The sequence below is a fragment of the Geotrypetes seraphini genome, chromosome 9 (genome assembly GCF_902459505.1).
Source record: "Geotrypetes seraphini chromosome 9, aGeoSer1.1, whole genome shotgun sequence".
NCBI classification, from domain to species: domain Eukaryota; kingdom Metazoa; phylum Chordata; class Amphibia; order Gymnophiona; family Dermophiidae; genus Geotrypetes; species Geotrypetes seraphini.
The window spans coordinates 30314821-30326828 of NC_047092.1; the positions used below are offsets into that span (position 1 = coordinate 30314821).

At 40.7% G+C, this 12008-nt stretch overlaps 1 protein-coding gene across 4 annotated transcripts in view; it reads left to right on the forward strand.

The window, feature by feature from the left end:
* The window catches only part of AASS (aminoadipate-semialdehyde synthase), a 112701-nt gene extending 100903 nt beyond the window's left edge, over positions 1–11798 (forward strand). For all 4 annotated transcript variants that reach the window (XM_033959459.1, XM_033959458.1, XM_033959461.1 and 1 more), the window contains 3 exons: positions 2432–2520; positions 7551–7727; positions 9345–11798. In XM_033959459.1, coding sequence (XP_033815350.1) covers positions 2432–2520; positions 7551–7727; positions 9345–9463 — 385 coding nt within the window. In that variant the 3' untranslated portion in view covers positions 9464–11798. The remainder of the gene's footprint in view (positions 1–2431; positions 2521–7550; positions 7728–9344) is intronic.
* The last annotated feature ends 210 nt before the right edge of the window (positions 11799–12008 follow it).

The window sequence follows — 12008 nt, forward strand, 5'->3', positions numbered from 1 at the left end:
ATACAATTCAAACTCCTCTTACTGTTCAACAAATGCATTCACTCAGCCGCCCCTCATTATCTCTCTTCACGTCTCTCCCCCCTATTTCCCTCCCCCAGCAAACTCTGCTCAGCTGGTAAGTCCCTCCTATTTGTGCCCTTCTCTTCCTCTGTCAACTCCAGACTCCGTCCTTTCTGTCTTGCTGCACCGTATGCCTGGAACAAACTGCCTGAATCCCTACGACAGGCTTTGTCTCTGGCAGCGTTTAAGTCCAAGTTAACAGCTCACCTCTTTGAGACTGCTTTCAACTCCTAACTCTCCTCCTTCGGTTCTGCATCCCCAACCCTCTATGTCATGTCTGTCTGTCCAAGTTAGGTTGTAAGCTCTTCAGAGCAGGGACTGTCTATTTAATGTCAAAATGTACAGCGCTGCATATGCCCTTCAGAGCTATAGTAGTAGTAATTTATTTACTGCCTTTCAAGTAAAATCAAAGAATTACAGGAAATAAATAATATCAATAGGAAGAGGAAAATCAAAAGAGGCGAGTTAGGTCCAACTGTATTTTACAAAGTACAGATGTAAATCAGAACAACGAAAGAAAGTGTAAATTTGTGTCAACATTTGTCTGGACTGGATCTGAGTGTTTTGTTTTTTTTTTTAAATTGAAGCACATATAGGTGTCTATATAGAGCAGTGGTCTCAAACTCAAACCCTTTGCAGGGCCACATTTTGGATTTGTAGGTACTTGGAGGGCCTCAGAAAAAATAGTTATTGTCTTATTAAAGAAATGACAATTTTGCATGAGATAAAACTCTTTATAGTTTATAAATCTTTCCTTTTGGCTAAGTCTTAATAATAATATTGTAATTTATAGCTAGAGAGACATATGATCAAGAAACTGTTTTAATTTACTTTTGTGATTATGATAAACATACCGAGGGCCTCAAAATAGGAGCTGGTGGGCCGCAAGTTTGAGACCACTGATATAGAGTAAGCTTAAAATTGTTGCCTTTCTGGACTACTCACATAGGTGTTAGAAGTCTTCAGAAGTTTAGCTTAATGCAGACGTCAGCACTTCTTGTACTAAATAGTATGAGTCATCAGCAGTTTGGGCGTACTGCTTTAACTATAGAACTCAAATCCTATAATAGGCCTTTTTAATTTGTATGTCTGATGGATAGAATAGATAATAAACAGCAGAGGCAGGGGGCAAAATAAAGGTGCAGTCTAGCCTAAGGAGCTTAGGCCCATGAATGGAGATGAATTAGAACAAGGGAAGGAGCATTCAGGCTGCAAGACACCATTATAGAAAATAGAGTATTGCATTTTGTGAAACAGGAAATGTAAGCAACCTAATCTTTTCTCTGTGAAAGTTTGTTTCTGCAAGGAAAGACTCATCTGGCATGATGGAGATAATTGGTTTAGCTCAGTTTGGTTTGTAGTAGCATAATTAGAAATGGTATGTATTAAATTATCAGTGTGGGTAATCTATAAAAAAGATTTGATGCCCTTAATTCTTTACATTGATTTCACCAAACTTTTTTTCCTGAAAGAAATGAGGCTTATCAATGTAATAATCCTTATGTCAGTACACTGTTATCCTCTCGAGTGTGAAGTGACCAGGCTGAGAAAATATTCCAGAGTTCGACAGAATAGCCAGTACAGTAAAACCTTGGTTTGCGAGCATAATTCATTTCAGATGCATGCTTGTAATCCAAAGCACTCGTATATCAAAGCGAATTTCCCCATAGGAAATAAAGAAAACTCATTCGTTCCACAACCCAAAAACTTTAATACAAAATACGTACTTGTTTTGAAAGATCTCGCTCATTTGGAACAGTCACTACACTCCTCCAGCGTCAGAGAGAGAAGAACCATCGGCTCAGTTGTGAAGTGTGTATACTGTATGTACTTGTATTGCAAGACATTGCTTGTATGTCAAGTTAAAATTTAATAAAATGTTTTGCTTGTCTTGCAAAACACTTGCAAACCAAGTTACTTGCAATCCAAGGTTTTACTGTACTGCTTTTAATAATTTAATAAATTTATTTCTGTTTAAGTAACCAAAATGTCATCTTTTGGTTGGCATACTCAAACTCAATTTCACTTTCCCAAATGATGCTGAACTGTATTAACCCTTTAATTGGCAGATGGTGAAACGGCTGCTTTACGTGAGTTGATGTTGAACGAGAGCAGCCGTGCCAAGTAGCAGGCATTTGGAGTTTCAGATCTCCCATAAGAGCTGTAGAAGACACATGTTAACTTCTGAGCAACAATGCCAAATAATGGGTTAAGGATTGTTTTCTTAAAAGTTGTGCTTGTAAAGATTATGGTACACATTTTTAATTGGGGTTGCGTGCAGTGTTCTGGGGTTTGTTTGGGTTTTTTTTAGCAATTTTGCTAAATCCACAGTAACGTAGTTTTCAAAATCCAAAATGTTTGTTGTCCCCAGGTTAGGGTTACTTGAAGATGAACCGGTACCTCTGTCAGACTCTATCGTAGATGCCCTTGCAAAACACATGGAGATGAAGCTTTCTTATGGTGGGTGAAAAAATTCTTGCGTTGCATGTACAGAATAATTGAGTGTGTCTCGGGGCAGCCTTCCAGCATTTGCAGCGTTTTGGTTGTCATAAACTTGCTCTTTGCTCTTTCTTGTTTTCAGTGCATTCATAATCCATTGGCAACAGCAGTCAAAATGTATTTTGTTCCTGGCCAACTCTGCCAATCAGTTGGACTTAAGCAACCAAGACAAGTTTCAGAATTCTTGCCTAGAGACAAAATACTATGGGAATGACTAATAAAAGCCAGTAACAAGATCCAGGCACTTTTGCAATCTGTCATTAGGAAGTAGGAGAGTATTTAATATGGTTCCATGGATTACACCTCTTCAGTCAACTGCTTGTGGGTTGTTGTTGACCATTAGGTCCCCAGATCCTGCCTTTCAGAACTATTAAATGGGTTTGAGCATAGCTCTAGGAAACAATTTGATTTAAGATGGTGTCTTACCACTAAATCTCCCAAAGGATTCGAAGTGGTTTACAAAACAATTAAATTGACTTAAGCAATGGCCAAAAATCTAATCAGGTACTTTGACTTTCCCTCTCTGTGCCAACAGGCTCACAATTTAACTATAGTAGCCTTGAAAGAAATAATTACTTACATTTATCTATATAAAGAGAAGAAAGAGGGTAAAGATAATACAATAAATTCAGTACTATTGGTACGTAAAAGGCACCTAATGAGAACAAAAAACTGTGGATGAGGATGTTCTGAAAGATGATTTATTTATTACTCTTCACATATGTGTCCTACCAGACCCTACATGGTCCGAGTTTCGGCGAACACGCCTTCCTCAGATAAAAAATGTGGACAAAAAACAATATACATGCCTTTGAACAAGTCGCCAAGATGACTGTTGTGCAGATGGAGCAGTGCGAAAAAACGCACAACAGAAGGGAAAACTTCAGTATCAAAGAACCCAAAAGAAAAATCCTAAAAATAAAAGCAGGAAAAAACAATACCAAATTAAACAAGCTCAACAAAAATAAAGCAAAAAGAAAATAACAATAAACCCCAATCATTCTCACCACCCTCAGTCTTATTCAGTGTCCCTAATCGAGCCAGGCCATTACCACAAAAGCGACTCCGCCACTTCAATTTCCCTTCTCCTAAAAGGCTGGAACCAAACGTTTCAGCTCTGCCAGTCCGCTCTGAGATCGAAGAACGAAAAGGGATGGACAGTCCTCCCATGGGACTCCAGAAGAATAAAGAAGAAACAAGTCTGATCCATGTTAATGTGTGAATCCAGACATGTTAGTAGCACATGGGGGCTAACGATCCAGAAAATCATTCTCTGTAAACAATTGTAAGCCCTAAAATATATCACCATGACATTGGGTTTCTCTTCATTCCAGGACTGTGTGGTACCGGGTATTTACAAAAAAAAAAAAAATTATTTTGAACGTGCATAATCGATTTTGTTGGGTTTTTTTTTCATTCAGAATTCGTGATGACTAACTTTCTAACAGCGAACAAAGGAAAAACCTGCAGGAATGGTGTACAAGATGCCAAGTCTTTAATAAACAAACATAGATATGAACATAAAACAGTTTGTATCCAAATTATGGCCCAAGCAGCTTATTTTAAGGAATTAGAAAAACTGGGACCGTTTGAACTATACCTTTAGTGGGAGTCTCTGTGTCACGTCTTTAAAATGGAAGGTAGCATGGCTATACAACAGGGACATTATAAGAAGGTTCGTAAGATTTGGGAGCCATTGACAAAATTTTGCAATGAGTGATGGTTGATTTTGCCCTTTAGAACCATAGAAACAGACGGCAGATAAGGGCCACGGCCCATCAAGTCTGCCCACCCCAATAACCCTCCCCTACCTTTCCCTGTGAAGAGATCCCACGTGACGATCCCATTTTGTCTTAAAATCAGGCACGCTGCTGGCCTCAATTACCTGTAGCGGAAGATTATTCCAACGATCAACCACCCTTTCAGTGAAGAAGTATTTCCTGGTGTCACCGTGTAGTTTCCCGCCCCTGATTTTCCACAGATGCCCTCTTGTTGCCATGGGGCCTTTGAAAAAGAAGATATCCTCTTCCACCTCGATACGGCCCGTGAGATATTTGAACGTCTTGATCATGTCTCCCCTTTCTCTGCGTTCCTCAAGTGAATACAGCTGCAATTTATTCAGCCGTTCCTCATACGGGAGATCCTTGAGTCACGAAACCATCCGGGTGGCCATTCGCTGGACCGACTCAAGTCTCAGCACATCTTTGCGGTAATGCGGCCTTTGGAATTGTACACAGTATTCCAGATGGGGTCTCACCATGGATCTATACAAAGGCATAATGACTTCGGGCTTACGGCTGACGAAACTCCTACATATACAACCTATGATTTGTCTAGCCTTAGATGAAGCTTTCTCCACTTGCTTGGCAGTCTTCATGTCCTCACTGATGATCACCCCTAAGTCACGTTCTGCTACAGTCCTCGCTAGGATCTCACCATTAAGGGTGCAAGTCTTGCATGCACGTCCAGGGAGGGTTGGAAAATATTTTTAATTCCTTAATTTGAGAGTAATCTTTGAATATGAGTATGGGGGGGGGGGGTGATATATCTATTTGTAATAGATTACAATTTTAATTGAATTTAAGTGCTTTTATGGTGTAATATGATTGTATTATATATTGCACTTATTTATAGCTTCAAAATGAATAAAGATTTTTTAAAAAAAATTATGGTCCAAGAAGGTTGATGAATCGGAACCCGACATGATCCGTGTTTCGAAGAAACACTCCTTCCTCAGGGGTCTGATTTCGTCAATGACTAAACTGGGTTAGCTCCTACGCTGTGGGCTCCTTTTACGAAGGTGCGCTAAGCGTTTTAGCGCATGCACCGGATTACCGTGCGCTAGCCGAAAATCTACCACCCGCTCAAAAGGAGGCGGTAGCGGCTAGCGTGCGCTATTCCGCGCATTAAGGCCCTAGCGCGACTTTGTAAAAGGAACCCTGTATGTTTGTTTAGTCATTGACGAAATCAGACCCCTGAAGAAGGAGTGTTTCTTCGAAACACGGAACGTGTCGGGTCCCGATTCATCAACCTTCTTGGAATATAATTTGGATACAAACTTTTATGTTCATATCTATGTTTGCTTATTAAAGACTTGGCATCTTGTACACCATTCCTGCAGTTTTTTCTCTTTGTTCGCTGTCTGACATATTTCTGCAGTTGTGTTGCATTTTTCGCTTGTGTTTGACTAACTTTCTAACACTTACCTAACTATATATACTGTTGCTTAAGCTAAAATTACATGATGATCTTGTTCAAAGAGTGAATTTCTGTTTTATTTTAAATCAGAAACCACAATAGCTTGGGACACCAGGCCGCAAAGTGATATAAAATTTTATCTAATCATTTAAATAAGAAACCTAAAAATGGATTAAGGGATATTTGTAGCATTGAGATTAAGCATCAGATTAGTGCATCTCAATGGCCACGTATTTGGTCTTGGAGAATTAAAGGTACGATGTCGGCATCTATTAGGCAAACATGGTTCTTTTTGTTGCATAGAGCATTCTGGACCCCTACTAGATTACACAAATTAGATTGCTCTAAGTCTAATAGATATTGGCATTGTAAAATTGAAGTTGGAACTTTGGATCATCTTTTATTTTATTGTCCATATATTCAGGCATTTTGGGTATCAATCTGGGATCAAGTTAACCTAATGATGGAAAATCATGTGGCATTGTCCTATGATACGGTTATTTTTGGTATGTGTATGAGAGCTAAATGCCAAATATCTGCAGCAAATAATAAGCTTCTGATGATTCTTACTGGTGTGGGGATCCAGCAAATAACGTTTAATTGGAAAAATTGTTCTAGACTAAACTACAGCTTCTGGTGGAACTCAGTTTGTCATCTGTACAAAATGGAAAGACTACTTGCAGTACAAAAGGGATGTTTTAAAAGGTTCCAGGATGTGTGGAGGCCAATAATAGATTATTATAATGATTAAGGTTAATTTATTATTCTTTTTCCTTATGTGACAATTTGAAGGAGTGGGAGGGGGGTTATGATAACTTAAATAAATATTTGCATATTTTATCTGAATAATACACATAGGAAGTATAATATATATGTATAGATATGAAAGGGGGTGGGGAAAAATTTTTTTTGAAATATATTGTTATGAAATTTCAAGTGATAATGTAATATGTTGAGCTATATTTATTGCAAAAGAAACTCGGATATGTGAAATATCAATAATATAATGTGCCACACTTTCACAAGAAATGTATAAATGTCATAAATAAGTGTAGGCAGTGCTGCTTTAGTTCAAGGAGGTGTATGTTTCAAAAAACGGAGGAAAAAGCCTCAGGCAAATGCCCTCCCACCACCACAATGGTGGAAAAAGGTGGTTGGGTGGTAATCTTCATTGGCAGAAAACCTCCATTGCACTCCCTGTTGAATAAACTATAAGCAGGGCTGTCTATGCAATCGATAGATGAAAAAACTTTCAACTTATCTATCTATGATCGGTACACCGACGATGGCCAGCGTTTCACCAACTTGCTGCCTCAGGGTGTAAGAATCCGATCAACTAGGGCCAGAAAGAGAAAATTAAATCAAAAACTGGACTTATGCATAACTTCAAACATATTTAAAGAAGCCACTCTGACATACCTTTTAACCGGGACGTGAAGAACGTCTCCTCTGATCAAAAAGATGGCCACATCACGACTGTACGGGGTTAAAAGCTCCCGGGAGGTGACGTCAAAACCCAGAAGTGGTTGTTCAGTAAAAATGCTGACTAAATCCTTGAACTAAAGCAGCACTGCCTACACTTATTTATGACATTTATACATTTCTTGTGAAAGTGTGGCACATTATATGAGCTATATTTATTGTACACTTGATGTATATGATAAAAGGAATAAAGATTTGGGAAAAAAAAAGAAACCACAATAGCCGTTCAGTGTATCAGTTGTGCAAAACATTTGACATCGCATGGCTTCCTAATGTCTCTCTAAATAGAAGCTTATTTTCTCTTTCTTTAGGTGCTGGAGAGAGAGACATGATAGTAATGAGAAATGACTTTGGCATCAGGCATCCGTCAGGTCACTTGGAATCCAAAAGCATTAGCCTGATTGTGTATGGCGATGTGAATGGATATTCAGCAATGGCTAAAACAGTGGGTTACCCCACGGCCATTGTTGCAAAGATGGTACTGGACGGTGAGTGCGTTGTTTGTGATCCCAGGTTATTCGCAGTTAGGCAACTCAGCGCTTCCATCCTGTCTGCCATGCTAGTAAGACGTTTAGAGCTGGAATTTTCAAGGGTTGTATTTGGTGCTGCTTTTAAAATAAGCCCCTTTTGAGACATTGGGATGTTGCCTGTACTTTAATGTAATGTCACCCCAGGTGACATTACATTACATAAGAACATAAGCAGTGCCTCCGCTGGGTCAGACCAGAGGTCCATCGTGCCCAGCAGTCCGCACACACGGTGGCCCATCAGGTCCAGGACCTGAACTGTAATCCTCTATCTATACCCCTCTATCCCCTTTTCCAACAGGAAATTGTCCAATCCTTTCTTGAAGCCCAGTACCGTACTCTGCCCAATTACATCCTCTGGAAGCGCATTCCAGGTGTCCACCACACGTTGGGTAAAGAAGAACTTCCTAGCATTCGTTCTGAATCTGTCCCCTTTCAACTTTTCCGAGTGCCCTCTTGTTCTTTTATTATTCGAAAGTTTGAAGAATCTGTCCCTCTCCACTCTCTCTTTGCCCTTCATGATCTTGTAAGTCTCTATCATATCCCCTCTAAGTCTCCTCTTCTCCAGGGAAAAGAGTCTCAGTTTTTCTAATCTCTCAGCGTATGAAAGGTTTTCTATCCCTTTTATTAGACGTGTCGCTCTTCTCTGAACCCTCTCGAGTAACGCCATATCTTTCTTAAGGTACGGCGACCAATATTGGACGCAGTACTCCAGATGAGGACGCACCATCGCCCGATACAACGGCAGGATAACTTCTTTTGTTCTGGTTGTAATACCCTTCTTGATTATGCCTAGCATTCTATTACATTACATTAGTGACTTCTATTCCACCTATACCTTGCAGTTCAAGGCGGATTACAAAAGAGCTGACTGGACATTTCCAATGAAGTTACAATAGTTGGTTTGTTTGTTTTTTTGGGATAGTAAGAGGACTGTACATTTCTAGATAATAATTCAAATAGGTTACAGTTAGGTTACAAATAAGATTACATTACATTTCAGGGATCTGTATTCTTGGTTGGTGTTTTGAGGAGGAAGAGATTACCTAAGTGGAGGCTTTGGGAGGGGAATTTATCTGGGAGGAGGGGGAAGGGGGGTGTTAAGATAACTGGATACATTTTTTGAAAAGTAGGGTTTTGATTTCTTTTCGAAATGTTTAGAGGTCGCCCGTTGCCGTCAGCAGGTTGGAGATGGAGTGGTTAAGTTTTGCTGCTTGCATCGCAAGAAGGTTGTCAAACATCTTCTTGAGCTGAGTGCCCTTGAGCGGAGGGAAGGCAAAAGGGGTCAGGGTTCTTCTTTGTCTTGTGGTGAGGATCTGATTTAAGCGGTTGTTTAGGTAGGAGGGTGCAGAGCCGTTTAATGCTTTGAATAATAGACAGTAGAATTTGAATTGAATTTGTGCCATCTGTTCAAGAATTGCAATCTGTTTTAAAGCCGCGAACACTTGAACACAAAAGCAGTTGATCAAGTTACCTGGATTTTATTGTCTCAGGCGTGCTCTTTTTGGGACCTAGCTGTATTTGCCCGAAATTTTGCTAAAAAAGTTATAATGAGCATATTTGTCCTTTTCTTTGCAGGTGAAATTGATGCCAGAGGCCTGGTAATTCCCATGACTAAGGATATATATGGACCGATGCTTGAACGCATTCGAGAAGAAGGCATTTTATATAATACAAAGAGCACATTCTCAGTTTAACTGCAGTCAACAGAATGTGTGATTTATGTACTTGAAAATAGTAAGAGATGGAGTATTTTTCTATTCAATGTTTTTCAGCGAGGATCATGTTGCAAAGCAAATGGCGGTTTGCCTCTAAATTTTCAGCTAAATTGAGTGAATCATTTTACAGATTTAATTTTAACGCTTTGGATTGGCAATGCATTTGGCGTCTTGAAAACTGGGAAGCTCTCCTGAAAGAGCTATAGTCTTGGCATCCTGGAGCTTAATTGGCTTTGCCTGGTGGGGGTAACCGGAATCCCTTATTTGTAGCTGTTTGCTCCGTGGATCAGGTGGTGGAGAATGGCAGCTGGTCTGGAACGAAGCCAACCACTGGACATCCGTTGACCGATCCAAGATAATCTTATATTGCTGGGGAAAAAATCTTGCCGCCAAAGACCTAATTAATTTGGAAGATAGCTTGTATGCTCCTCTGACTGACGAATAGCCCTCTAGATTGATTGTCAATATTGAAACTGCTATGTATTGCTTTACAAGGGATGTGTTTTGTGTGACTAAACTAATATGAGCCGTAAGGCTGAAATGTGCTGATGTTGAAGCTAAGCAGTAATGCCGAACTGTGCGCTATAATAGCTGCTGTACTTTTTCAAGGACCTTGCTGCCTACTCTTCATGTTCACGTTGGACTCTTGCTGAGGTTCACATCCCACGTACTTTTGTACTGCAAAATATTTTTGCTTGAACATTATTTCTTTTTAGTTCAAGAAACTTTTATGCACTAACGGCATTTATTGAAGGACTGACTTGAGTGGTTAGAGCCAGTTCAGATCTTTCCAGCAAATAATCTAATATGCATTTAATTATGTTACATGTTTTACTGTTTCATCTACTGTGCTACATAATTTGAACCTATATTAAGGGACCCATGCATTGAAATGTGTAAAAATCACCCAGGGTACAAGCTGTCCATTCTGCACCTTGAAAACCCCTGTGGCAATCAGTTCAAATAAGAATATGAAATTTGGTTCCCCTCTCCCTCTCTGATCTACCCAGTTACCTCCCTTCAATAGAAGTAAGTGCCTCAGTTTTTCCCCTGCCCACCAACCCCCCTCCTACATCTCCAATATCCTTTTTTTTTTTTTCCTCCTGTAGGTATTTTTTCTATCTTTTTCCTTCCAGATGTCCTAGACAAGAATATGAGAGGAGAGAGCATTGCCATTTCTTATCATCCTGATCTTTTGTGGCAGGAGCTGGGTCTGTGCATGTAGGCCTCTTACCTATGACAGAGGTGGAGGGTGGAGGTATAATGACTTGATATCATTTTTTGGGGGGGTGGGAGAGGACCTGATCTAAAGATCATCACTTGACTAATTTAGCGACCGATCGTATTTGCCAACTAATTGCTAAAACGGTTCATCGTGTGGTTTTCCATGTGGTCGTACATTCCCTGATTCTGGCATGCAAATGACGTTGTTAATATTAAAACCAGACATCCGATCGATGTCCTAAACTTGCATGCCAGAATCGGGTCGGTTCTAAGCCGACAGGTCTCTAGTCCTGTTGGTAACTGTGTTACCGATAGGTCTGATTGTTTGGTGGGGGGTGGGTTTCCTATGGGCACAGATGTGACCATAAAAAAAAATGCTGTACCAATGATCTCTGGCCCCCTCCCCTGACAAATGACTCCAGTATGAAAAAAATTGGCAGGATGGATGCCCACCTGGTCCCCCAAACCTCCCCTGTACCTTAAAAATAGATGGCAGCAGGAGGGATGCCCTGTCCCTCCTGCTCCAGGCCTGCCACTTCAAAATAGCAGGCCTTCCCTTTCCCGGTGCATCCTGGGATGCATGGGGAGGGATCTTAGGCGTCTGACCCAATCAGGGCTCTGGGCTTCTCCCTCTGTATCCCAGGATACAGAGGGAAGAGCCTAAGGCCCTGATTGGCTTGACTCAGCGACTCGTACAGCCTTAGCGACTGTGTTTAGTGCATCTAATCCTCAGCACCATCATGATAACTTTAACACCCGGCCCAGGGTGGGAGTTAAATTTTAGGCTTGAGTAGGCTCATGGTAAATGCATTGTTTTCCTGATGCTTAAAATATTCTCTCATTTTACAGGCAGAAAGTTTAACTTGTACCTACTGATATACTGGAATTGAGCTAGTGTATATGTTAGGTCTTGAGAAGTATAACCTAAACTTCTAGATGTACATTAAGCTGTACTGTGCAGGTCTAAAAATAATATACAGTGGTACCTTGGATTACGAGCATAATCCGTTCCAGGAGCATGCTCGTAATCCAAAATGCTCATTTATCAAAGCGAGTTTCCCCATAGGAAATAATGGAAACTCGCTTTGATAGGTTCACGTTGGACGTGAACTCTCAGGCCTTGAGCATGCGCACATGCTCAAGGCCCAGCACCGGAGGCAGATCTTCAGGCACCGGCACAGCACAGGACACGCTGGTGCCGGTGCGGAGGCTACATCAAAGTAAGAAGAGGGTTCGGGTGGGTTGGGGGGACCTCAGGTCACGGTGGGGGGGTGCCCGATGGCGGCAGGGGGAGTGCCCG